Here is a 27,903-nt window from a genome sequence, read left to right on the forward strand (position 1 = left end):
TGCAGCGCTTCCCTGAAGCATAGAAAGAAGAGTGTGGATGGGCGGTGCGGTGTGCTCCTCTTGGTCCGAGCCCTATGAGCACGGTTCCGGGGCGGCCTCTCAGCCTCCCAGGGCGCCTCCTTTGTCCAGTCTGGGGTGCCCATCACGCCTAGCACGGACACTCTGGTGAAGGGAGGGGAACTTGGAGCAGCTTGAGGGTGGAGTCCCTCTCACCATGGATGAGTTCACCAGAGCCCCAGGGTTTGCTTTGGGCCCATGCCCCCAGGTATCCAGGCTCTTAGTGGGGACTTGGGCAAGGGGACCACATAGTAAAGAGGGTGCTGTTGACCTGGGTGCTGGGCCTGATGGGGCCCTTGTTGCCCAACTGCCGGGAGCCTCCGTGTCCTCAGTTGTTGGATGGGCTTGGATCCCCTCTTCACACCCTTCCTGGCCCAGGGTTCTCGCCTTGGCCTTGGGACCGCTCCCACGGGCCTGTGGGTTGCTTGGGGTCGGTCAGGATGGTCAGGCCTGGCCCGGAGAGGCAGCTCTGTGTGCTCTCATTCCTGTTTCAGGTGCCTGTTCTGAGCAGCTGAGGGAGGCCCTGTAGGCTGGCACAAAGCCTGCTGTTAATGTCTTTTAAATTAAAGTCATTAGATTTATTTATGGGGGTAATTATTATTGAGCCGATCCTCGTGCTGGTGGGTCAGTGTGTCCGGGAGGCTCTGGAGCCCCGTGCTGGTCCAGGGTGCGCTTTGCTCTCCTTGGGCCTCCTCTTCCCGTCCTGGCTGGAGCTTACCACTCTTCCCTCCACTAGCCAGGTTTGTCCTGTGCCCGCCAGGGACAGGCCCCTGGGCAGGAGTGCATAGTTCGGGACTTGACACCTGGACTCAGATGCAGTCTGTGACATTTGGGGACAGTGTAACCCCTCTCAGCCTCCGACCTCCCCAGAGGGCCTTACCAGAGTGGTTATAAGGTGAAAATGGGCACCACTGCGCCCTGGCACACGGCAGGTGGTTAGTTAGTGGTGGCTGCTACTTTTTTCACTTTCATGCATTGGAGAAGGAGATGGCAACCCACTCCAGTGTTCTTGCCTGCAGAATCCCAGGGACAGAGGAGCCTGGTAGGAGGCCGTCTATGGGGTTGCACAGAATTGGACACAACTGAAGCGACTTAGCAGCAGCAGCAGCAGCAGTAGCTACTTGTGGTACCTGAGTCGGCATTCCGGGGAGGAGCCTTTTCTCATCAGTTTGGAAGGCTTGGCACCTGCTGATTCAATTGGAGAGCAGTGATGTGAGTTTGAAAATCAGATTTCTGCCCAGGTTTATTTCAAGGTGTCTCAGTCTGTTTAGGCTATTGTGACAAAATACCACAGGCTGGTGGCTTATAAACAATTTCCTGTGAGTAATCAATTTCTGACCACCACCTCCCCCTTCCGCACGTGCCCAGCACAGGTCTGGCTCTGGGCAGAGGCTCAGCAAATGCTAGCTTGCTTTGGCCTGTGTTCTGGAGCAGGTGCTGCTGTTTCTTATCAGGTTGGGGAAGCTGGTCTGTGCTTTGCTGTGTCTTCTTTGTGAAGGTTCCTGTCTAGACGCTCCAATTCTAGAAGTTTCTAGAAGGTTCCAGCATTTTATTTAACTCTTCTTAATGGTGTTTTCTCAGTCTGATTGCACACAGCAATTGTTCATAATCTTTTTGGGAATTCAGCAAAGTATAAACTGTAAGTGATTTTGAAAAGCCAGGCTACAGGGGAGACCCGAATCCCCCATAGCTTACTCATTTCCTTTTCCCACCCATCCCTTTGAGTAGGGTCTTGGGCCTCACCCTCTGGGGCCCACACCCTGTCAGCTGCTGTGAGGGGGCCCTGTTGTACCAGATTAGCACGGCAGTCCAGGCCACGGGCTCTGTGAGACCTGCCCAATCAGACTTCTTGAGTCCTGGTTACTGTGGGACTGTGAACGGGCTTCACCAGCTCTGGCAGGTGGACGGTGGGTTAGTCATCGTTTGATAACTTGTACAGGATTCAGCAGAGTACATGCTTTGTTCTGCATGGCCCCGGCCACCTCTGTCTGGGGAACAGGAAGACATGGGGCAGGGGATACCAGGGTGTCTGGGGCTGGTTTTGTGAGGAGGGTGGGGCTGTCTGTGGGTGTCAGGGAACTTGGGATGGCACTCATCGTAATGGGACCCTCCCGGTCTCGCAGAGGAGGGAAGCGAGGCAGCTGGGGCAGCAGACTGGCTTGTGTCCTGTACCTGGCAGGAGAGTCATGATCAGAAGATGGGGCAGTTGGAGCCTCCGGGCCTGTGAGGCCCACCCCCTCGGTGCTGGTGGCTGCTGTGTAGCTGCGCTCACCGAGCTGCCTGGAGTTGCGGGAGCCCCTTCGAACCTCTGGGACTTTGCTCAGGTGCTTCCTCTCCTGAACGCCCAGCCCGCCCTTTATCTGGTTAAGTCTTTTCACCCTTCAAGATTAGGCTCAGCTGGGTGCCAATGATGTGGAGAGGCTGTTCCTGACCACCCCACCCTGCGTTGGCCCTCCTCTCCGAGTGGCACTGTGCTGAAGTTGGCCCCTGGGCAATTACTCCTGGGGGCTGGGCTGTCTTCTTCCCCCCCGGGTCTCGGGACGTGGTGTAGCACAGGGCCTGGTGTGGGGTCCAACCCAGCAAGAGCCTGCCGGGCGGGCACAGGTGGTTGGCCGAGTGCCCTGCTCCTAGCTATCCTGTGCGCGTGTTCCCGCACGGAGGACATGGATGGGGACAGTGTTGGTCCCTGGCATCCAGAGAGGCCTCTTGATCTAGATGACGTCTTCCTCGTACCTTTTAATGCTGGTCCTCCAGACAGGAAGGTGTCCGGTCTGAAGCCAGCCAGGAAGATCCGGTATGTGTTGGAGACGTCTTCCTGGGTTTCAGAACTCCCCGTGTGTTACTATGCAGGGCTGCTGTTGCTGGTCTGGAGGAGGTGGGAGGGATCGGCCTCTCTCTCCCCTTATGCAGGCACGGGCAGAGCCCTCAGTGGGTGAGCCTGGAGCCTCTCTGGTAAGCCGCCCAGCCCCTGCCCATCAGCTTTCTCTCCGAGTCCTGCCCAGGGAGCCTGATCCTGGGTCCTAAGGCTCTCCCTGACCCCAGCTTCCACTGGCAAGGCTTCCAATGTCCCTGAGCCTCAATTTCTCATCTGTGAGATGGGCAGGCGCATGCTAGCCCTGAGTGATATCCACAGCTTCTTACTGGCATGTTGAAACTGGACACAGGAAGTTGCGAAACACGTGTCCTTTCCATGCTTTTCCTGAGTGGGAGGATGGGAGACTGGGGGAGACTTGACGCCGTCGGTCATCTCTTTCTGGGGTCACCCCCCAGGTCCTGCTCGCTGATTCTACTTTGCTCCTCTGGGAGATACTGGTTGATTTCCTGGCCACTGCCGCGAGCCAGGCTGCACCTCGAGCCAGGGGACGGGGTGTGGAAGCTCCTTCGGGTCTCGCAGAGGTGGCGTCAGTTGAGTGGCGGGCCGCTGCTGGACTCCATCTTCGTGCTCTTCCTCAGTCCTGGGAGGAGGGAGGGCTTCTCCCCGAGGAAGAGGTTTCCCAGGCGAGGATCCCGAGCCCAAAGCAGGTTCAGAGCTTGGGCTCTGAGGTGTGGAGCCGGGATGGGAGCCGACCTTTCCGGCTGGTGAGCTCTGGGTGCTAAGCCCTGTGATGTCAGCTCTGGGGCTTCGTTCCAGGCCCTCCAAACAGGGGGTGCTGTAGGAGAGCTGGTGTCCCCCCAGGAGGGTTCCCACGGTGCCCTCTGCTCGCTGGGGTCTCACACACGTGGCCTCTTCCCCTCGTCACCGGGTGCTGTGAGGAGGCAGGTCCCCTCAACCTGCTCGCGGTGGGTCTCATTCCTCCTCCAAGTTCTGCCCTGAGAACCAGCCGGGGGGGGCCTCTGTTGAGGATGTGGGGTGTTTGGTGTGTTGTTTGGAGCCCCACTTCCCTCTTGTGGCAGCAGGTCCAAGAGGTCAGGGCTGGAGGCAGCTGGAAAGGCTGTGAAGTCCTGTCCCCTTCTGTTAACTTGTGAGGAAATGGGCCCAGAGAGGCCGAGTGATGGCTCAAGGCCACACAGCGGTCAGCGGACAGGGGTCTGGGACCCGCTTTCCTTCCCATGCTGACTCCCTGCCTGCTGTCCGTTCTGTTTGTTCTGAAGCAGCTCCTGGGCCGTTCTGGTCTCTGTGTGTGTCCTTAGCCTGAGGCAGTCATCAGATCTCACCCACCTGTGACTGCTTGTGTTTTGTGTACGTTGAATGGCCTCTCTGCCCAATCCACTGAGCAGCTACTCCAGATCCCAGCTGATGGGGCCTCCTCAGATGCAGGCCCCAGGGCCTTTGGAGAGGCTCCCACTGTCCCATGGCCGACCTGCATGGGGCCCCGAGGCAGGCTGAGCCTGTGTGATAGTTTTGGAGGGGGGCTGAGCCTGTGTGTGTGGAGGGGGTGCTGAGTGTGTGTGTGTGGGGGGGGTGGGGTGGGGCTGAGCCTGTGTGCGTGTGTGTGGAGGGGGTGCTGAATGTGTGTGTGTGTGTGAAGAGGGGCTGAGCTTGTGTGAGTGTGTGGAGGGGGTGCTGAGTGTGTGTGTGTGTGGTGGGATGGGGCTGAGCCTGTGTGAGTATGTGTGTGTGAGAGAGTGTGTGGAGGAGGGGCTGAGCGTGTGTAAGTGTGTGTGTGTGTAGGGGGGACTGAGCCTCTGTGAGTGTGTATCTGTCACTGAGCGTGTGTAAGTGTGTGTGTGTAAGGAGGAGGGCTGAGCCTGTGAGTGTGGAGGGGGGCTGAGCGTGCGTGTGTACGTGCGTGTGTGTGTGTAAGGGGGCTGAGCCTATGAGAGTGTGTGTGAGTGTGTGTCTGTGAGAGTGTGTGGAGGGAGGCTGAGTGTGTGTGTGTGTGTTGGGGGGTGGGGCTGATAGGACCCCACTTCTGTCCCCCGCCTGAGTCTGTGTGTGTGTGTGAGTGTGTGTGTGATGGGGTGAGGCTGAGCCTGTGTGTGACTGTGTGTGTAGAGGGGGGCTGAGTGTTTGTGTGTGTGTGTTGGGGGGTGAGGCTGAGCCTGTGTGTGTGTTGGGGGGTGCGGCTGATAGGACCCCACTTCTGTCCCCTGCCCGAGTCTGTGTGTGTGTGTGTGTGTGTGTGGGGGGGTGAGGCTGAGCCTGTGTGTGTTGGGGGGTGTGGCTGATAGGACCCCATTTCTGTCCTCCGCCTGAGTCTGTGTGTGTGAGTATGTGGAGGGAAGCTGAGTGTGTGTGTGTGTGTGTGTGTGTGTGTGTGTGTTGGGGGGTGAGGCTGAGCCTGTGTGTGTGTGTTGGAAGGTGCGGCTGATAGGACCCCACTGCTGTCCCCCGCCCGAGTCTGTGTGTGTGTGTGTGCGTGTGTGTGTGTGTGTATGTGTGGTGGGGTATGGCTGAGCCTGTGTGTGTGTGTGTGTGTGTTGGGGGGTGCGGCTGAGCCTGTGTGTGTTGGGGGTGTGGCTGATAGGACCCCACTGCTGTTCCCGCCCGAGTCTGTGTGTGTGTGTGTGTGTGTGGTGGGGTGCGGCTGAGCCTGTGTGTGTGTGGTGGGGGGTGCAGCTGATAGGACCCCACTGCTGTTCCCGCCTGAGTCTGTGTGTGTGTGTGTGTGTGGTGGGGTGCAGCTGAGCCTGTGTGTGTGTGTGTGTTGAGGGGTGCGGCTGAGCCTGTGTGTGTGTGTGTTGGGGGGGTGTGGCTGATAGGACCCCACTGCTGTCCCCCGCCCGAGTCTATGTGTGTGTGTGTTGGGGTGCGGCTGAGCCTGTGTGTGAGTGTGTGGAGGGGGGCTGAGTGTGTGTGTGTGTTAGGGGTGCAGCTGATAGGACCCCACTGCTGTCCCCCACCCGAGTCTATGTGTGTGTGTGTTGGGGTGCGGCTGAGCCTGTGTGTGAGTGTGTGGAGGGGGGCTGAGTGTGTGTGTGTGTTAGGGGTGCAGCTGATAGGACCCCACTGCTGTCCCCCACCCTAGTCTGCACCCTGTCAAGCCCAGCGCTGCTGTGTACAGGGTCTCAGGGTACCAGGGAGTGGGCTCCCCGCTGTGGGAGCTGGTGTTATGACGCAGTGGGCACTCTGGAAGCTCTCTGAGTTACCATCCACCTGGCCCACTTGGAGAGTCCACCCTGGCCGGAGCCCTGTTGCCTGAGTTGGTCTCGGTGGTGCCTCTGTCGCCTCCTGCTGCCTGCAGCGCTGGTGAGGCCACCAGGTGAGAGGCCCTGGCGGCGGGCTCCGCGATGGTTCTCCCCACTCCGGGTGCAGCTTGGCACAGGGGTGGGCAGGAGCTTCTCGGATGAGTGTGGCGTGGGCTTCAGGCAGGCCTGGGAGGGCCCCAGGTCCACATGACCCCTCTGAGAGGCAGTGGGGAGTGGTCTGCCTTCTCTGAGCAACTTCCTCACCCGCACAGGGGCACGGCACTGCACCCCTCCTCAACATGTTGTGGGGATGAAACGACATGACTTACTGTGTCTAGAGGACCCGTGTGTGACCAGTACAGTGGACTAGGGGTCTGCGGTGGACCTGAGGCACGGGGGCCCCCTCCTCCATGAAGCCCATCCAGGTCTGCCTCCTGCCCCCCAGTGGCAGTACACTGTCTGGGTCCGCCCCCTGGAAACCCCCTCATGCCCTGCCTCGCTGGCCTGCACCTGCCCATCCTGTGTCCCAGGTCAGATCCTGGTGTTGGTGGCCATGCCCCAGCCTGGGCTGTGCGGGCCGGCTGCCTGGATGCTCAGGTTTGTCTTACAAAAGAGCCAGGTTTGGCACAGAGGTGGCCTGGGCTGCACACTTTTATTACGTTCGGTGTAGGTACTGAGCGAGAGGGTGACTGAGCCATGGGACCCGCCGAGCTGCCTTATCCCCCTGCTACCCCCACCTCTCTCACAGGAGGGGAGGGACAAGCTTTCTGCTCAGCTCGTGGGAAGATCTCACTCTGGAGGGAGGTGGATCTGTGCCCTATGGTTGGCAGGGCAAGCTGCTGGCGATTTTGGCTGCTGCTGATCTGTGTTAAGATGAGTTTAACTTGTGGCCAGTGTGGAGTGAGACTTTGGTCCTGGTCCCCAGGGGTGGGCAGTGCTGACACCTGAGACACGGCCGAAGTTTCAGATCCCTGATCGCCCACCCACTCAGGGTCCGGCTGTGCTGTGGGTCACTCAGCCAGGAGCAGGCAATGAATGGACAGTGCGTGGGTACCCAGCTACTTGCTGCCAGCCTTGGGGGCACAGGTCACCTGCAGTCCACAGTGGACAGGGCTCCCTGGTGTGAGCTTGTCTGAGAGTCTCACTTCCATGGGTTCCTGTTTAAAACCAGCCTGGTTAGTGACCCCCTTTGGCAGCGGGGGCTGGGATGTTACACAGAGTGAGGTGAGCAGTATTGTCAGAGAAAGTGAGGTGTTAGGGGGTCAGTTGTGTTTAGTTTTCCGTTCTTCTGACTCCTTGAGCGGCTTTTGCTTTGGCCAGAAATGCGAGCAACTGAAGTTGGTCATTGATGTGGCTCTCAGAGGGTCGTATGACTTTTGAGAGCAAATGTGGAATGAAAGCGTTCCTCTTTACCACGGGGAAAGCTCTGTCTCAAGTCCCTGGTCTAGGAGGTGAAATAGGATCTTGCTGTCTCACTGCCTGTTCTCAGGAGCTGTTGACATCCAGCCCTGTTCTGTGATGTGCTCAGCATCTGGAAGGGATTTCCAGAAGTCTTTGGGGGATCTGTTAGAGCCTGGAAACATGGGAGTTTTCTTGCAGCCCCATGAGAGTATTCAGCTCTGAGGAATCAAGAGTCCTGGGCCTTCGAGGGTGTGAGGTTGCTCCCACTTTTTGTCATCGCAAACATCGCTGCTGTGACCATTTGGGTGACCATCTGCACACAGAGACGAGCTTGAGCTTCTCCAGTCTTCACACCTGGAAGGGTCTTCCCTGGCCTGGGGGTCTGTGCACCTTCCCGGAGGCTGCTCAGTGCTTCCCTGGTGCGGTGGTCCCCCGCCCGCTCCGAGTTCTGCCGAGGACCTGGTGTGGACACCCTTTCCTGGGTGGGTCTGGCTGCCTTTGTTTCAGGAAGTGGAGACCTGAGGGCAGCTTTGTGGGCAGACTCGAATGTTCTCGGTGCCGCTGCAAGCCTTCTGGTTGAGTGGAGACCTGACCTGCTCTTCCCCAGCGTTTTCCGAGTCTCTTAGAGGAGGTACCTCCAGCTGCAGGTGCAGCGCCTCTGTCTCGGGGGCCGGGGGGCTTGGCTTCGGGACTGGCTGCCACGGGCCATGTAATGGGGGGAGACCGCCACGCCCCTCTTTGGGTCTCACTGTCCCTCTCTGAGACGTGAGGGCTTGAATCAGTGACTCTGATATAGGCTCTTGGCTCTGCCCGTGTTGCTCACCCACTTTGGATTTTGTGACTTGCAGAGGGGTCCCCACTGTCGTGGGCACAGCTGTGGGCCTGAGCTGCAGCAACTGGCAGGTCAGGGTGGAGGCTGGGTGCTGCCTTGCAGGGCGGCAGAGGCCTGGCCCTCATCGGTACCTGGATGTGCCCTCCGTGGAACAGTCTGTGCGCTCGTACAGCTTGAGGGAAGGGCCTCAAATTCCAGGGCTTAAGGCCAGAGCAGCTGAGTGGTGACAGAGGGGAAGCCAAGGTGCGCTGCTGGCCCTGGGGGACCTCACCTCCAGAGGCAGAGGGGCGCTGCTTTCCCTGTGAGGCCTGTGTGAGCCCCGGTGGCGTAGCTGCCGTGTGAAATCCCCGCGGAGCCAGTATTTACTGTGCCTGGGAGTGCCCGCTCTGTCCCAGGACACTGATGCACACGGGCGTGTCCGTGAAGAGAGGGAGAGAGCCCTGCCCTTGTGGAGCAGACCTTCTGGGAGGAAGAGGACTGAATGAGCCAGTGATGCCTGTCTGCCTTGCTGCCTGGAACACCCGGCAACAGGGGCTCGAAACGGGGCGGGGTTCGTTTCATCTCTTGGTTGTTCCTTGAGAAGCAGATGAGTACATTGTACCGCCTCCTCGCAGGTGAGTTAGGAGGTTTAGCAGGATGAGGGGGCTGCGAGGCTGTCACAGTCTCTAGGTGGGAAGCGGGGACTCTGTCCCTGAGAAGGTGGCATTGGGCCAGAGACCTGGTGGAGTGAGGGAGCTGGGAGGGCGTCTGGGTGACTGGTGGTTTGAGGAGCGGCAGGCAGGGGCCGTGGGCTGCAGTGACATCGCTGGGGTCGGGGGACGTGGCAGGAACGGGCCAGGCTTCGCGGGAGGCCCATGAGAGCTCTGGCTTTGTTGGAGTGACGGAAGGGGCCGCTTCTGGATTTTGAGCAGAGAAGGGTCACTCTGGCTGCTGTGTGGACCGCGTGAAGAGGAGACCTGTGAGCAGGAGGCCAGAGAGAGGATGCTGGCCTGAGTAGGCGGAAGCTGGGGGGCTGTCACGTGCAGGGGAGGGATGCTGGGCCCATCCAGGAGAAGGTTCTCTACACTAGAGTTAATTCAGACGTGGGCCTGGGGCCTCGAGGGGGCCGTCAACGACATGCGCCTCTCCGGCAGAGCTGGGGTTGTGGTGTTTTCATTCAACACTGAATTTTCCTAATAGTAGGATCCAGTTTTCTACAAAATAAGCGAAAGAAAAAGCATGAGAGAGAAGGGACAGAAGGCGAGCAGGAAGGAGAGCAGTGACCTTGCAGCGTGTGCTTAGTCGCTCAGTGGCATCCAACGCCTTGCCTCCCCGTGGTGTGTAACTTGCCAGACACCTCTTTCTCACTCGGTGGGACTCTGCCCTTGGCGAGGGGACAAAATAAGAAAAGTGGAATGAGGGCAGGCCTCGGGGGTGGTTGCCTTTCTGGAATCAGAACAGCCTGGGCTCACAGCTGGGCCTTGGCCACTGTCCACCATATCCCCTGGGACGGGTGACTTCGCCTCTCCAAGCAGCCATGGCCACCTCCTTCATCAGGGGCATGGTGCTGATGGCAGCCGGCTGATGGACTCGCGGTTGTCCACGTTGCTTCCTGACCCTTGCTTGGTTTTGTCTCTTTGTGGCCCCTCGGTGAGCAGGTGCCGGTTCCTCGTGTGGCAGGGTGCAGAGCAGTGCTGGGAATGGGGCGTGGCGGGGGGACTGTCTTAGCTTGAGGTTAAGGCGGAGACTCAGTGGACAGGCTCCTGATGTCAGCGTGTGTGACCTTGGGGAGGCATGGACTCAGCCCGTGGCTGCCTCCTGGCCGCCAGTACTGTGCTCGGCATTTTAAACACATCACCTCACCCTCAGATGGAGGCAGTGGACCCGAGCAGAGTCCTCAGAGTCAGGCCATTGACTGTTTCCTTCACGGTTTTTGCCAGTATCCTAGAACTGCCTGCAGCATTAGCTGCTTAATATGTATTTTAAATCAACTCACTTTTTTTCCTCTTAGCCTCTCATTAGGTGGTGATATCTGTGAAATCATAGTTCTAAAGTGTTTTAATTTTTGCAGTGTTTTACATATCAAAGTAAATCTATGAGCATTAAAGTGGTTGGTCTCTGTGCTCCTTTGGAAGTCCTGTTTGTCCCCTCCGGAACCGGTGCCACATCTCGGGGAGCATTGGGCCAGGGGCTTTCAGGGAGCTTAGGAGTGGCAGCACCAGGAGATGACGGACACTGTCCTGGCTGCACGGAGCTCAGCTGCGTGCTCCGGGGGCCGCGGTGCTCTTGGGCGCCCACTGTGTCCCCACCCCAGAGAGCCAGGAGGGGAGGGGGGGTCATGTGGTCTGAGGCGGGGTGTGGGAGACCTGGCTGAGGCCACCTTCCTGCCTGCTCGATGGAGACACGAAGCTGGCTCAGTGCGTCCCTTGGGTGTCACTCACGTAAAACAGCAGTGTTCTTTGGGAGGTCACAGGTCATGGGAGATGGCCACACAAAAAAGAAGTCAGGGGATCTGGTGAATAAGACCGGACAGCCCTATAGCCGGCCGACTCCTTGGCAGGTGGGCAAGCTGGGGCACTTACCCTAAGATTTCACAAAGCAGACCTTTTGCTACCACAGGGTCCCTGGGGCTTCCGAGGTGGCTCTGTGGTAGAGAACCTGCCTGCCAATGTAAGGAGACACAAGAGATGGGGGTTCGATCCCTGGGTCGGGAGGATCCCCTGGAGAAGGAAACGGCAACCCACCCCAGTGTTCTTGCCTGGGAAAGAGGTGTCTGGCAAGTTACACTCCACGGGGTCACAAGGGTCAGATACGACTGAGCGCACGCAGGCGCTGCAGGGTCACTGCCCTCCTTCCCGCGCTCCTTCTGTCCCTTCTCTCTCATGCTTTTTCTTTTGCTTATTTTGTAGAAAACGATCCTACTGTTAGGAAAATTCAGTGTTAAATGAAAACAACCCAAACCTCATAATTTATCAAAAAAGTGAATTAAGGAATGATTATACCCACTGTGTACAGATTATTTGAGCTCACTAAACAGATTCTTTAGTAAGTGCTGGAAAAGGTAGGGAGTGACCAGCTGCCTGCAAGAGTGACTGCTCAGGGCTGAGAGATGGGCCCTGGGAGTGGGAGGCAGGGCGGCAGGTGGTGGGGCTGGCCGTGGCGCTGTGGGCATGGGATGGACTGCACTGCAGAAATCATAGGCTTGTGCCCAGGGCCCCACAGCTGTGTCGTGATATCTGCACAGGCATGTGACCTGTGTGATGGCACTGCTAGCTGGTCATGGACATGTGCGGACCTCCTCCCACCCCTTTTGCCTTCGGCGTCGCCCTGGAGGGGCGTCTGGGCCCGCTTCTCTGTCTCTCTCCCCTCCTCTCAGTGTGTGGTCTTTCTTGGGTCCTTCCTCACCCTCCGTCCCTGTGACTTGCCGTGACCCCTGGCGGTCATCCTGGAAATCCACTTGGAAGGCCCAGGTGTTTGGATGTCTGAGAGCAGAGCACGTACAAGACAGACAAGCATTTTTTTGCGTATCCTCGCATGTGTAACCTCTGTACCTTGCTCTGCTAACCAGGTCTTCATCTCATCATCTCCTTGCCCAGGACCCTCCTACTACTGGGGGTAAGGAGGTGAGGATGGGCAAGGGGGAATCCAAATTGGTGCCCCAGAGGGGCTGGCTCTAGTTCCTGAGCCCAGGGCCCATTCTCCTGGGCAAGGGGGAATCCAAGTTGGTGCCATCAGCTGGGCACCCAGAGGGGCTGGCTCCAGTTCCTGAGCCCGGGGCCCATTCTCCTCCAGACACGACAGGCTGCTCTTCCTTGATTTCTTGTTGGGCTCCTGAAAAGTGTCAGTCGCTCAGTCATGTCCATCTCTTTGTGACCCCATGGACTGTAGCCTGCCAGGCACCTCTGTCCATGGAATTCTCCAGGGAAGATTACTGAAGTGGGTAGCCATTCCCTTCTCTAGGGGATCCTCCCAAACCAGGGATCGAACCTGGGTCTCCTGCATTGCAGGCAAATGCTATACCATCCGAGCCACCAGGGAAGCCCTCGAGTCCACAGACAATTGACGTCTCAGAGGGAGGAGGTTTATTGTAACCATTTATCCTTGTGCCATTACAGGCAAGAAAATGGAACGAGGTGGGAACCTGAGCGGGGGAGAGGGTGGGACTGGGGAGAATGACCAGCATGTGTGGAAGGTGGTATGAGTTCCCCACAGCCTCGCCCCTGAGCAGAAGCCCACAGACCCTTCAGCTCCTCCCCACCGTTTGCCACCTCGTCCCTCTTACATTCTATTTTCTCCTTGTTCTGTCCTGCTCTGGTCGACTGAGGTTTTGGAGAACTGGAATGTGGCCCATCTCTGCTGAGGTGGTAATCTGTGCTCTGGAGAAAATAAGTCTGGTGATTGAATAAATAGCCAGGAGTGCAGTGGGGTGGAGTGGGGGGAGTAGCTTCCGTTTTGGTTGGGAAACTCTCAGGAGGTGACATGCGAACTGGCACCAGAAGAGCTGGAAGGACATAGCTGTGGTTCACTCTAAGGGAGAGCATTGTGAGCAGAGGGAACCACTGGTGCGAAGGCCCTGAAGAGTAAATGTGCTGGCATGTCTGTGGGATTGAAAGGCTGCCATTCTGTTAGCAGATTTTTCTTTCCATCCTAAAAATATTCATCGTGTTTTCACATTCATCGTTGATGTCCTTGAGAAAACAACTCCCCCCCCCCCACCCCCAGGGAATCATTTCCCTCCAGCTTTTGTTGGAATGGATTACTAAGATCACCCAAACTAGGATCACACTGGTGGGAGCTGACCAGCCTATGGGGGGACCCACTTGGCCCTCATGCAGTTGGAGTGCTGCAGAGCCAGGCAGCTCTGATTATTGCTGTATCGTGACTTGGGCTGTTTATTACAGAAGGTATTTTTTGTATCAAATCAAAGTACTTTTGCCTGGGAAAGGCATTTGAGCACTCATTGAACAGGGTGATAAGATCAGCTGTCCTTTACTGAGTCCCTATTGCATTCCTGGAGACTGGCAGCATGATTCTCTCCCATTTTCAGACGGGGTAGGTTTGGGGTTTTGACAGGGGTTGCCAGGTGATGAAGTGTGGACTTAGCATCTGATCCCAAAACTGCCCGCAGACCCGGCTGGGCACTCCAGCACACATGAGATTCCACCCCAGACTGGTGCCCACGGAGCAGGGCAGTAGCTGTCATGGGCTCTCTCCTGTCAAGTCCAGAAGCTGGCACTGCAGCTCTCCTGCCCAGTTCTCTGGGAGGCCCCTGGGAGAAGCGGGCGCCTGTTGGCTGTTCCTGCAGTGTCTGGATCCCACAATGAGAGCAGACTTCCCGGAGTGCTGTGCTGTCCCTCTGCCCTCCGGCAGCTCCTCCAGGGACAGCTGGGCCCAGGGAGGTGACATGGCCATCCCTGATGGCCCTGTGCCTGCCACCCTGCAGACAGGCCTTGGCGTTTCCTGGAAGCCTGGCGTCTCCCTGGGCACAGGGCCCGCCTCACCACCTCCCTTCTGGGCTCCAAGAGCTCTGTGTGACCTGATTCCTAGTGGGCGTGCCGAGTGACACACGAGTTTTCTCTTCCAGGCTGAGCTACGGCTTGGCATGGCTCTGTCCCCAGTGGACATTTAGTGGAGCAGTGGTCTGGCTTTTCAGGCCTGTCTGTGCCAGTGAGCCTGGGGCTGGACATCTACCCCTGCCTGTCACCAGGCTGTGCCGTTCTGGGTGCTTTGGCCTCCCCATGTTGGAGAAGGTGTGGAGAAGGTGGTGTGTGTAATGGATATGAGGCAAACGTCCCCTCTCCCCCATCCCCAGGCTGTCCTTTGCAAGAGAGATGTCTTTCCAGTCTCTCGTTTGACGTGGCACTCTCTCGGTTACATGCTTTATTTTGAACAACAAAGTACAGCTTGAGACCACCTTAGCCTGAAGCATTAATTACTGAATGTGGGTGCGCCTAGAATTCTCTTGACAGACTTCATTAAAGGTGAAAGGAAGCCGAGAAATTTAACACAGATCTAGCCACTGTTTCTGGGATTTTGATCTCATAATTATAAATGTGGAATATTGATATAAGGGATCCTTTTAAAGTAGCTACAGATATCTGGTTATTAACTGCCTTAATGGTATGGACATAGGTTCTCCAGGGTTGGGATAGATGCCATTTCTGGTGACAACATCCCACACAGATTTATAAGGGGCTGTATCTGAAACATCTTGAATGGATGATTGGATGATGTATTCTGGAAAACTGCTCTGAATGACTCAACTTGACTTTGGGGTTGGTGAAGACATTCCTGTTGAGGACCACATGAAGGGTTTGAAAAAATTCAGTTTGTAAGGTGTGTAGTAGATGGAAATAATCATGAATAAGATTTTTATAATTTAAAATATGTATATATAAACTGGGCTTCCCTGGTAGCTCAGATGGTGAAGTGTCTGCCTACAATGCAGGAGACCCGGGTTTGATCCCTGGGTCGGGAAGATCCCCTGGAGAAGGAAATGGCAACCCATTCCAGTATTCATGCCTGGAAAATCCCATGGACCGAGAAGCCTGGCGGGCTACAGTCCATGGGGTTGTAAAGAGTCGGACACAACTGAGCGACTTCACTTTCACATACATAAATTAATAAAAGTTGCACATAAGATTTGGCTTTTTAATCTACATCTCTAAAAAAATTATAGCCAGTTGCTGTAAACCGTCATCTTGGATCTTCTCATGGGTCAGCTGCCTTCGGTACAGGAGTCACCTTGTGGCCCTGGGTTTCTGGGTTATGTGTTATTTCTTCCTGCGGCCCCTGAAGTGGGGGATCTGAAAAGGAGGGGCAGAGGGAGGGATAGCAGGAGGGGAGCATGTTCTCTGTCTCTCTCCCTCTTTTTTTTCTCTCTCCATCACTCTTGCTTTGATCACTGCTGCCAGGCACTAGCCCCTGGATGGGCTGGGGGGCTTCAGAGAGTGCCAGACTCTAAGCCCGCCCTCAGGAGACCACAGTTTACAAACCTGTTTGAGATACCATCAGGCCTGGTGCTTTGATTCCTGCTTGCAGTGTCTGTGCTTTGCTTCTTGCTGCAGAAAGTGTATTCCATGGAACATATTAATTTATCTTTAAGTAGATTTATTATATGAAATATTCATTGGAGCAGGCTCCTCCGTACAGCGTTTGGAACAACGTACCCAGTACAGTTTGTCCTCATAAATCTATTAATGCTGATGGGATGTAATTGTCTCCTGTGAAGCTTTGGGGTGAGACGGGGGCCTGGGGAGGGGAGGGAGCTGGCTGCTGCTCGCTGTCTCTCCCCCATGGCTTGGCTGTGGTGGACCCTGTTCTGAGTGTGTATGGGTACACATCCATTTTTTTTCTCTTCCTTTTTAATGAATGCAGAGGCTTCCATTTCTGAGGGCCCTCTTGTCAGCTTCCAGCTTCTTGTCAAATTCCAGTTTTTAGCTGTTGTTAGAGCTGTAATGAGGCTCAGAGGGAAAAGCCGGCTCATGAGTGAAGGCTGATCTGTGAGCAGAGGGAGTTCAGGGGACCAAGGAGGGGCCGAGTATGTGTGTGTACGTGTGTGTGTGTGTGTAGTATGCTATCACAGAGGAAGCTCAGGGGACCAAGGAGGGGCCATGTTTGTGTGTGTGCACATGTACAGAATGCTAACACTTTGGATTAAGTGAAGCGTGGCAACCCCTGAGCTAGGTGCTTTATCTGCTTGTCCCAGGTGGTCCTTATAGGAGGGGAGGCGTTGTCATTCCTGTGTTATCCATGAAGAAACTGAGGCCCACTCGAGGCTCGGAGAGGTCTAGTAGCTTGGGTAGAATGCAGCTTATTGAGTTCAGCGAGCCTGTCCTGATGGCCTGGGGCTTTCCCAGGGCCCTGAGCAGCCCCAGATCCTGGCCTCCAGGAGTGCCCCATCCAGCCAGTGCAGAAGCAGGACCTGCAGAGGAGACAGACGGGGAAGTGGAGCCTCCCTCCTTGTGACACAGGGTGCTCAGGACAGCCTGACGCATTGTGGGAAGCCGTGGGGAGGCCAGAAGTGGGTGTTTGAGCCGAAGTAGAAGACTGGTTGGAGTTTACCTGGCAGATGGTGGCTGGGAGAGGTCGTTCCAGACGGTGCAAAGAGCAGGGGCAAACACGTAGGGCACAGGACACCAAGGTGTGGCGGGCAGGGTGGAGACTGCCTGGTTCAATTCCCCTCAGCGCCCAGGGAGGGGAGGGCTGAGGGGCAGCTGGAACCACTAGTGTGGGGCCTTGCTGGGGCATTTGGACTGTGACCCAAGGCTCTGAGGAGCCAGTGGAAGTTTTGAAGCCAAAGAGGAAGAGAAATGAATTTGCATGTTTGGAAAATTCGTCTTGCATTACAACAGAGGCTGGTTTGGAGGGCGCAAGACTGGAGGTGGGGAAGCCTGTGGAGTGTGTGGCCCCCGTACAGCCAGGATGTCAGGGGAGCAATGTGTGTGGGGTTGTCAAGGCCAAAGCCAGAGTTTGGCACCTGTGTTGAGAAACAGCAGAACTGGTCTGGATTCCACATCCCAGGTTGGAAAAGAAAGTGAAAGTCGTTCAGTTGTGTCCGACTCTTTGTGACCCCGTGGACTATACAGTCCTTGGAATTCTCCAGGCCAGAATACTGGAGTGGGTAGCCGTTCCCTTCTCCAGGGGATCTTCCCAACCCAGGACCGGAACCCAGGTCTCCTCCATTGCGGGTGGATTCTCTACTAGCTGAGCTACCAGGGAAACCCAGGTTGAGAGGTCACAGAAAGGGGAAAAAGTCAAAGGGGAAAAAAAAGTCAGAAAAAGGATAAAGGCAAACAGCACATTAGGAGACAAATGACAAGAAGTTGTAAAAAGACTTTTATGAAGAGATAAAAAATTTAAAGGCTTACAGATAGGGAATGATGAGGGCTAACACAGTATAAAGGATTTTTTTGCTTAATAGTGTTTTAGAAATTTAAGTGGATCTGAGAATAAAAAGGAAACACTTAAGTGAGTTAAGACAAAAACAGATTTCTGGCCAAAAGCAGAACCTAAAGGAGGGGGAAGCAGACAGGACAGCTGGCCGCTGCAGGGCTGTGATGTGCTTGTTCTGGCCGTCCGAGTGCTGGCAGCTCTGGGGCTGCAGGCTTGGGCGGGTGGCACCAAGGGCTGGCCTGGGAGGAACCTGGGCAGGTGGAGGGAAAGGGCAGAGGTAAGTGATGAAACGGAGCCTACCTGCTTGGGGCCTTCTCGGGCACTGCCCACATCTGTCATTTCTCCTGCAGCAGGGCTGCTGACAGTGTCAGCAAGCCAGACAGGGGCCTCGTGGGGTTCCTCCTTTCATGGTCGGCACCCTGGTCAGACAGGTCCTTGACCCTGGAGTTGAGGTGGCGGCCACCTCGCAGGCCTGTTCTGTCCTGTTAGCTGCCAGGGAAGATGGAGGTGGAAAGTCATCTGCAGATCTAGTGGGGGGATTGAAGGAGGAGGAGGAGGGACATCTGGGCTCCGGCCTGGGTGCATTTATTGAGCTCCTCTTGTCTGCAGTGGAATGTGCTGGGTATTGCGGGGCACACGAGCACCAGGGAAGGCTCGCAAGACGTATGTGAGCAGAGCGCATGGTAATCTGGCGTCTCATGTGAGGCTGGGGCTCTCTGTGGGATGGGCTGATGATCTGGAGTAATGCCAAACAAGGGAAACTGACTCAGGAGGCTCTCCTGTCTCTAATTGCTGATCTTGCTGATGTTTTCCTCTGTGGGTCACTGGAAAAGAGGAGCTGTGTGGAGCTGAAAGAGCGTGAGGCTTGGAGTCTGGAGGCCATGGTTCAGTTCTGGCTCTGGCAGTTGTTAGCGCTGTGATCTTGGACGAGTGTAACGTCTCTGAGTACCTACTTTCTCAGTTGTAGTTGGATGTCTGCCTGCTGAAGGCCAGGTTGTGGTGGGGATCTGTGTGTGTGTGAGAGGGTTTCATAAATTGCAGAGCCCTGTGACAGAGCTGCTGGTGACCTCTCTAGACTCTACGTGTTTTGAGGAAAGTGGTACCTGGTTTCTCCTGATACCTCTCTCAGCACCTCCAGAGTGTCTGGGACACTCAAGTTGAGTCAATGGATGAGTTGACTGCATCTCCAGGCATTTTTCATTTTCTAGTGGCCAGACCCTCTCCCTGTCACAGTGTTGGCAGGGAGGTGGAATGTCTGACTGTGATGCAGAACACGTGTAGTGGCCTCCAGGCGACGCTGGAGCCAGTGCCGGGCCCCCAGACTTGCTGAAGGTCCTCACTTTGTGACCAGACCCTTTAACTTGGTTTCCAGTCTCTGGGCACAGGACTTCCTCCAGTGTGGTGCAGTTTGAAGTGCAGAACCAGAGGCAGACTGGGGCAGCTCCTGTTCCCTGGTACCCACTCCTCTTCCGCTGTGCCCCACGTGTCTGCCTACACACCCTCACACTTGGTGCCCCATCCCCATTGCTGGACTCTGCTGACTCCCCATTGCTCCCCGTTTCCTTAGCTCTTCGAGATTCCATGTCCCTCTCTCGTGGGCCCTGGAGAGGCCATATCTGTCCTGTCCATGGCCCGTGTGTGTGCTGGGGCCCCACCTGGGGTGCTCACTCGTTCCCTGTGCCCTCCTGCAGGTCGTCTTCCACGATGTTGGTGTGCTGACAGACAAGCTCTTCCCGGTCGTGGAGGCTATGCAGAAGCACTTCAGTGCTGGCTCTGGGACCTACTACAGCGACTCCATCTTCTTCCTCTCCGTGGCCATGCATCAGATCATGCCCAAAGGTAACCTGAGAAGTGGGGCAGTGGGCCCTGGCGTGTGACTCTGCATCTGTTTTCCTGGCTCCAGTACTGCTGGTGCCCTGTATCAGAGAGCAGACAGAGCAGGGGCAGCCAAGCCCTCCGTGTACAGCACTCCCTGCGCAGAGACTCCAGGGCCGGGCCCTGAGCTGCACAGCTCCCAGGGCCCACTCACGAGTCCCCAGTGTGAGCTGTGCAGGACCGACACCCTGGGTTGGGGCACCTGGGCTCCAGCCCTGACTCTGCTCCTTGCGCACACATAACTCTCTGAGATTCAGTTTGCTTATCTGTAAAATGGCAGGTTGTAATAAATGACGCTGTATCCCAGTCTGTGATCCTGATCTTTCTGGTTTGAGCCTGTACTTATCTGACTTAACTTATCAAACCTAGATGTTGGAAGTGCACATTATGACTTAGGAGGACTTTTTCTGAAACTCTGATGCACAATTATTTTCTGGGCTTTGGTCCCTGTGGGGCAGAAGAGGTGGATTGTCTGGTCTGTGATAGGTCAGCCTTGTATGGAAGCGCCGGCAGGTTATCCTTGGACTAGAAGCCTTGTAGGGGGTTGGGGGTCTCATTCGTGGGGTATACCAGGGTTCTGGGTTCTTCACCTCCAAATAGTCTATGATTGATTCTGGAGCCCTAGGTATTGCCCCCTGCCCACTCCTATTTCTAGCTACAGTGAGCCATGAGCTGAGCTTTGTAGGGGTGAGGAGGGGAGTTCTGGGATCTTGGGGTAGCAGCTCTCCAAACTGTGAGCCTGGCCACTTGGGAGGTCACTGCTCCTGGCCAGCAGCCCCGAGGGGGAGAGGAGCTGAGCACCACTGCCCGAATTCCTGGTGAAGCAGGAACTCAGGAGACAGAGGCTGAGGCCGGGTTCTTGTTGGCAGGTTGTCCTAGCATAGGAGAATCTAGCCCATCCATCTTGGCTGAGACTTTGTCTCCCTGGGGTAAGTTCCTGCACCTGCCTGTCCTCTTAGCTGTCAGGCGAGGGCTCAGGGAGCTTCGTGAGTGCGGGTCCAAAGAGAGAGGGGACTCACCCACCTGAAGGGCGCGGGAGGAGAGCTGACATTTGTGATGCTGTGGGGAGACCAGGTGCAGCTCCGGCAGCGCCCCGAGTCCCCCACAGCCCTGGAGCTCACACACGTGTGTGCTGACCGAGGAGTTGAGTGACTGGCAGTCACTCCTCTCCCCTCAGGTGGGCAGGTGTGATCTCTCTGGGCAGACCCTGTGCAGGGGCTGTGGGCATCTCAGCCCGCAGGAAGCTGTGGCCCTGCCCTCCTGGATTCCAGGGAGCAGACAGATATAGGAGCTGGTCCCAGCTGTGCTGCTGACCCCGTGTGCCTTTGCTGAGACCTCAGTGTCCCCACCTGGAATTGCAGGAGCTGATCTAGTGAAGAGTCCAGGCTTCCAGGAATCGCCCTAGGAGATTTTGTAGTTCTGGGGAGCAGAGAGAAGAGGGGTCTTACCCTTATCCTCTCTCTCCCACCCACGCCTCACTCCTCACAGTCCATTTTGGTCGCTGTGTAGAGCAGGCTTGGGAGCAGGATTCTATTTGGTCAAAGGGTTTTGTGGTTAAACTAGCAACTTGAGATTCTCGACCAGATGGGCCTTGAGGGCCTGCCCAGTCCTGTTGTGCAGGACGCACGATTGGCCTTGAAAGAAGCTCAGTGACAGAAGATGTGATGAAGAACATCAGGGGATCTGGGGGGAGGCAGGCCTCCTCCTCCTTCCCCTCCTCCCTCATCAGTTGGTAGGTCTCTGCCCATCATATGCTAAGCTCTAGGCCAGGTCATGCTTTGGGGCACCCAGGGGCTGGTCAGGACCAGGCTGTGAACTCTAAGTGCAGATGACAAGAATTAGGGACCCAGGGTCCATTCTCTGCCTCGATGACTGTGGTTAGGGACCCAGGGTGCTTCCTGTCTGCCTCGCCGACGCTGCCCTGCCCAGTAGCCTGTCCCTGTCCCTGGGCCCACATCTGCAGAGAAGAGACTGTGGCCTGGGTCTTGCTGTCTGTGCAGCAGGTCAGATCGGAGGTGTCCCTCCACGTGCTCCAGGGGCCCTGGGGCGGCCAGTGTCAGGAGGTGGGGATGGTGCTGTGTGAGGTGTGCCGACCCAAACACAGACACTTTTCTTGGGATTTTAGGTGAATGATGCTAGAGGTTCATTTATCCATCCACCCAAAGTCTGCTTCCTAAGAAGCACATTATTAGGAGTTCCTAAAGTTTGATAATCATAAAATAAAGCGAGCCGTCCTGGAGTTCTCCCACGGAGCTTGGGTGTTTCCGCCCAGCAGTCTGGCCGCTGCACAACACTTGGCAGTGTTGCAAAACTCCTACTGGGCAGAGCCTTTGGAATTCCTGTGATTTTCGGAAGGAGCTTGGTTTCCAAAGCACTGTTAGTGCTGTCTTGGGTTCGTCATGTCTCTCTATTGCTGCCTTTTTTGTTTTCATTGTTTTCAATCATAGAAATTGCTATTGTCTTGTGCTTTGTTGATGATTTGGTTCTTGTGTAATTGCCACATTCTTGCTATTTTGGTTTATTTAGTTTCTTTCTCAGTGTTCTTTTTTCTCTGGGAAAGTGAGAATGGGATGTGGGTGGATCATAAACCTTTGGTCTCACCCAGGAGGGCTGGTTTGGAAAAGCTTGTGTTCCCTTGAGTTACATCTCAGGAAGTCCTGTCTGGAGTTTGTCCCCCAAATCCAGGTTATTTCTGTGTATTGAAATAGCGCCTCTCTTCCCCTCCCCCTTATAAAACACAGTCAGTTAGCGTTAGTCATTCAGTCGTGTCCGACTCTTTGAAACCCAGTGGACTGCAGCCTGCCAGACTTCTCTGTCCATGGGATTTCCTAGGCAAGAATACTGGAGTGGGTTACCATTTCCTCTTCCAGGGGTTATTTCCCATCCAGGGATCCTTTCCCATCCAGGGATCAAACCCTGGTCTCCTGCACTGCAGACAGATTTCTTTACCATCTGAGCCACCAGGGAAGCTTCTGCAGCATAAGTGTTACCATGCAATACCCAAACTGTTACAATATGTTTACTTTTTCTATTTTAAAGTAACATTCATAAAAAAATCTGCAAACTGCATTAAAATGGAAAAAAGGTTATCCCTTTACTACTACATAAACATCACTGCTTTGTTAATTCTCTGAGTATTTTCTAATATCTTCCCAGCACATAGCTTTTAAAAAATTTAGGCAAAGTAGAAGTTGGACTACATATTTAAAGCATTATGAGTCTTTCTTATATATTAAAGTATGAAATTCAACCTTCATTTAAGCTGAAAATTGAAAGAAATGGTACAAGTAAATCTGTATCATGACTTTTTCAGTTAATGTCACTCATCACCATTTTCTATGTAATCATAGTCTTCGAAAAATTTTTGAATGGTTCCATTGAGTAGCTAAACCTTAGTTCGCTTTATCATTTCTGTGTTCTCAGCTACCTAGATGCTTTCTATTTTTTTCCTATGATCATAAATTACACTGTGATGACTGTCCTCATGTATAAGGATTATTTTCTTTAATTAGGATGATTTCCTTAGGCTAGCTCCCTGCAGGTGCAATTCATCGGCGAAAAATTAGCCTTACAAAGCCTGCCTGTGTTGGCTGCCTCCGCCCCAGGGTCTCAATGGGCACGGGCAAGGTTCTCTACAGTTCCCCAAGCCCGTTGATGCCTGGCCTGTTGGAAGGACCTGAGGCAGCCGCATATGAACATCAAGGCGGTTGCTGTCCCCGCTTGACAGGAGAGGAAGCGAGGAGCTGGGGGAAGGCTCCTTGTCTGAGTTCTGGGATGAGCTGGGCCTCCCCCTGGGTTCCTGAAGCCTTGACCCTGGCTTATCCTGATGGCACAACCTACGTGCCAACCTCCCAAACCCACACAGCCCCCTGAGGCTTCCAGAGCCTGGCCCCTCTTCTCTTCTGGGCCCCTCGCTGCAGCCAGGCAGAGGGGGCCTGGCTGGGCTGGGTGGCGATGGTTAGCCCCGTGTGTGTTACCCTGACCATCCACTCCTCTCAGATCACGTCCGCAGAGAGCATGAAGGCGCCTTGCTGGTGAATCGCGCTGGCTCTGATTTTAGTCAGACCTTATGTCTCCTCCTGTTGCGTGTTGGAGGGGCCACGTGTGGCTGGCTGCTCCTGCCACTCACACTTGCCTACCCATGTGTCCTATGCAGACACGCGGCCTCTCTCTGCTCCTCACTCACACCCACAGGGCTTTTATCTCCTGTCAGTAGCGTTGGGCTTGTCACCATTGGAAGCATCTTATGCAATGGAAAAGAAAATATTTTTTTGCCCAGCTGGAGCTGGAGGGTGCAAAGAGCAGCTTCCTTCTGTGTCACATGGCTCCAAGGAGCTCTTGGCTCTGGCTTAGAGACACCAGGCCATAAAAACAGCTCTTACCTAGACTGGGCCACGATGCCTGGTCCATGGTGGGAAGCGGAAGGCGGGTGCCCACACGGTCAGCAGTGTGTAAGGCTGGCCACAGACCCCAGGAGACTTTCCTGGGAGGCTCTCTTGTCCTAGGGTCAACTCTTTGCCAGTAGATGTCCTTTGCCAAGGGTCTGGTGTTTGCGTGACCTGGTGCTAGGCACTGCGGGTGTCCCAGAGATGTGTGCTGGACTCATGATGGTGGGGTGGGCAGCATGGTCCAGTGACGAGGCAGGACATCATGAAAACCACAAGGGAGGTGCACACAGGGCTGAGTGTTCCGAGGCGGAAGAGTCACAGGCATTTGGAAGGAAGGAGGAGGGCTTCATGGGGGAGGTGGAACTTCAGGTGGACTTTGAAGGGTGGGTAAAATTTCATTGTGTAGAAACAGGTAGTGAGCAGTTCAGGCAGTTGGGAAGAGTGTGGTGAGTGTTTGGGAGATAGCACACTGCCTCCATTGACAGACACATTAGGGCGCATGTTGGGAAGCCGTGAGAGAGAAGGTGGGTGGGGAGGTTGGCAAGTGCCAGGGGCTTAGATGCCAGGCCGGGGGGCTGGCTTCTCACACATGGGGCAGAGCCTCTGTGAGCATCTGGCAGGAAGGTCCTTAACCAGATCCATGCTTTAGGAGGTGTCTGAGACTGGGATGGACTACAGGGGGAGATGTTGGGGCCCAGCACACATCTTTACTGAGTGTCCATTGGCTGGGCAGGCTGGGAGGGACCCACGGATAGACTCCCTGGCTTCATGCGGCAGCTACTCTGGAGGTGCGTGTGTGTGCACACGTGTATATCACACATGTCACACACACAAGGGGAACTGCAGAGCCAGGTGAGACCTGACAGGCATCCCAGCGTTTGCACAGCCCCGCTCTTTCCATGAGACCCAGGGCGGAGGTGGAAGTTGAGGTGGGCTTTGAAGGGTGGAACTGCAGATGTTGCTATGATGGCTGCCGTGGGAACAGTTATGAACTCCCTCCAGCTTTTAACTCTGTGGGTTAAGAACGGAAGGAAGTAAAGAACTTCTGAGAGAAGACAAAGCAGACTGGTCTATGAGCTCATCAACCCTGTGCAACCAGCGCAGGTATTCCTGCCCTGGGGCCTCTTGCCTGTAGTCCTTTGCAGTCTAGTGTGAATAAGCCTCCAGTCCCGTTGCTTTCCTCTGAACACTGAATGGAGATAGATAGCCCATGAGAATGAGATGAATATGTGAAGTAATGACAAATGAGGTTGAGGGAAAGGTGGAAGGAAGGAGGAAAAGAGGATTTTGAAGCTTGGTGCACTTCTGGGGGCTTTTGGAGACAAGCTCGGGCTTGTCTTAAGAAACCTGAGAGGCCAGGGAGAAGGAGCCCAGGAGGAGGGAGGCCAACGGCCTGATTAGACCATGGTGAGGCCTCAGTCCTGGAAAATTTGAGGAGACCCTGCTCTTTTCCGCTAGTACTTTCCCTCCTAGACCCCATGAGTCTGGCCCCCTTGGGCCCTGGAACCGGGCCTGGGTGATAGAGTTAGCATTAGCATGCTATGCATCTATCTGGCTTCTGAGGGCCGAGCCTGGGCACCTGACTGATTTTACCACGGTGTCTGTTGGAGCAGGGTATAGGAGATTCTGAGTGAGCCTTAGGCAAAACCAGCTCCATAGCAGATAGATCTTAGGCCCCAGTGGAGTCTGGCCAGCTGCTTGCTCTGGTCTGTGTGTTATGGGGTCATGTTAGCAGGGACCTGTGTTCCTGCTAGGACCTGTTGGTTTCCCTGCCTGCAGTTGAGGAGTAAAGTTGTGCACAGCCTGTGTCTGCACGGAGGTGGGCTGGACCACCTCTCCTGTCTCGGCCTGTGCTTGCGGCATTGGCACCTCTGCGCTCAGGATTTCTGAGGTTGATGCCCGTGGGCTGTGCCAGCTGCATTGGCTTCTGGCCCGCTTTGTGTGCTGGAGGGGTCTCAGGTGGGATCATCCTTGGGATGTGGGGACTGTCCCTCCCACTGGCTCTGTTTGGGGCATACTGTGGAGGGGGCATTTGAGATGAGGACGTGGGTGTCCTCTGCCTGTCTGGGGACAAAATCTCCTTTAATCACAACATTTCATCTTTATAGAGGATGTTCATATCTGCCTATACTGGGGGGAGTTGGTGCAGTAGGCACTGTGACCCCATTTTTTTGACAAGGGAGTTGAGTCACAGAGAGGGGCAGAGACCTTCCCTGGGTCACAGAGTCTGACTGAGCAAGGACATGGCTGACTCTCAACCAGTGCTCATCAGGAACAGCCCCACACTTTCCTAGCTTGGGTGAGAGGCCGGCCCAGCTGTGCTGCTCAAGTGTCCAGGCTCGCCCTTCAGGCTTGCCCTCGGGTACAGTCCAGGGAGGGTTCACATTTGCAGAAGCTTCAGTTTGCTCATGAGTCAATCAACCAAAATTTGAGGGCTAGCTTTGCTCCAGCACTGTTCTTGGGGCTTTGAGTAAGGAGAGAAAGTTTAGTGTTGCCTCATTTCCCCTGTCCAGGCTCAGCTTTCCCATCTGTGAAGTGGGGATGCCTTTCCCTTGGTTCCAGGGCTGTTGTGGGGAAAGGTCAGTGTGGGAAAGTACTGACTGCGCAGTAAGTCGCTGCTGATTATGGTTCCTTCGTTTTGGTGTTTCTTCAGGTCAGTTGCTCCTAAAGCGGTGGTTCCCAAGTTTTACTATCCAGAGACCCCACAGCTGTCTAGATCACCAATGGCTGTCTCTCCCATTTGTTCCCAGGAGAAGACCAGAGCCCAGCTTGGGGGTAAGGACTGTACTGGATGGGTTCTGGCCAGAGAGGTGGGTTCTGGCCAGAGAGGTGGGGTCTGGCCAGTTGTCAGCTCCGGGCTGGAACAGGGCGTCGTGTTGTCCTTCACTGTGACCTTATATTCCACAGGAGGTTGTGTACATCCCAGAGAGCAGGGGTTGTCAAAGCAGATCTGTTATCTAGTTTAAGCCTCCTAACAGTTCTGTGGAGAAGGCAATGGCACGCCATTCCAGTACTCTTGCCTGGCAAATCCCATGGACGGAGGAGCCTGGTAGGCTGCAGTCCATGGGGTCTCTGAGGGTTGGACATGACTGAGCGACTTCACTTTCACTTTTCACTTTCATGCATTGGAGAAGGAAATGGCAACCCACTCCAGTGTTCTTGCCTGGAGAATCCCAGGGACGGGGGAGCCTGGCGGGCTGCCGTCTAAGGGGTTGCACAGAGTCGGACACGACTGAAGCAGTGCAGCAGCAGCAGCAGCAGCAGTAACAGTTCTGTGGTGTAAGCAGGAATTGACATCCCAGTTTTATAGATGGACACTATGGTGTCCAGAGAAGTGTGGTGAGTTGATCAAAGTCACCTGGTGACTAAGAGGCAGGACTTGGATGAGAATCTTGGCTGTCCCCCTCCAGCTCTCTCCTGGCCTCAGTTTCCTCACTCTTTAGTGAGCATATCGGGCTCCATCATCTCCTTGGTCCTTACCAGCCAAGCATTTGCTCCCTCAGTGTACATACCCTGAGTTTATCAGTGGAGCAGGTTGTATATGTGTGTGTTTTTTATATGTTTCACAGTTTTCAAATCGGTGGATACTCTTCCAGATCTGTGTGTGTGTGTCTGTCTGCTTGACTCCCACTTCTCAGGATGCCCTTTGATTCTCAGCACTCTGGGCCTATGCATCTTCTCTATGTCGGTCTCCCTATCTAGTCTAGGTTAGTCACTTCTTAAAAAACCAATAGGCTTTATTTTTTAGAACAGTTTTACATTTATAGAAAAATGTGAGCATAGCACTAAGAGTTACCATGTGCCCCAATTCTCTTATTATTAACATATTACATTAATGTGGTACATTAGTTACAGTTAATAAACCGGTATTAATACATTCTTATTACCCAAAGGCCACACTCTTCAGGTGCCCTTAGTTTTAGTCTAAGGTCCTTTTTTTGTCTCAGGGCCTGCTGTGTGACTCTGGCCAAGTTGCTGAACCTGCCTAGGCCTTGGCTTCCTTGTCTGTAAAATGGAGACAGTAACAGTTCACAGCTCAGGGGGTTGTTACAAGAATTAAATGAATTAGTATACTTAATAGGCTTAGAGCAGTGCCTGGAACATGGTAAGGTGTTAGCTTGCCTCCTCTCTGGATCACTCTGTAAAATGAGGATGAGAAAATTCGGAGGATTAACGAGATAGCCTCCATTAGCCCTCAGCACTGTGCCTGGTTCGTGGTGCGTGCCCAGTAACTGGCAGTGTGAGACGTGCCTCCAAACATAGCACCAAAGTGTGTGGGGCTGGAGGCACTCTCAGACTCTTAGGCACCCAGTTTTACCTTTTGGAAGGAGCTTCTGATATGGGAGAAGGAGGTTTTCTGGATGAACCTGGGCAAGTCATTTGACCACTTATCTCCCAGGTGAGGAC

General features: G+C 54.9%; 1 protein-coding gene across 1 annotated transcript in view; it reads left to right on the forward strand.

Annotated features, from left to right (window-relative positions):
* The window catches only part of XXYLT1 (xyloside xylosyltransferase 1), a 180,395-nt gene that overhangs the window by 9,701 nt on the left and 142,791 nt on the right, over positions 1–27,903 (forward strand). The window contains exon 2 of the mRNA XM_005675095.3: positions 18,925–19,072. Within this exon, the coding sequence (XP_005675152.2) occupies positions 18,925–19,072 (148 nt within the window). The remainder of the gene's footprint in view (positions 1–18,924; positions 19,073–27,903) is intronic.

Source organism: Capra hircus, chromosome 1, assembly GCF_001704415.2.
Source record: "Capra hircus breed San Clemente chromosome 1, ASM170441v1, whole genome shotgun sequence".
Classification (NCBI taxonomy): Eukaryota; Metazoa; Chordata; class Mammalia; order Artiodactyla; family Bovidae; genus Capra; species Capra hircus.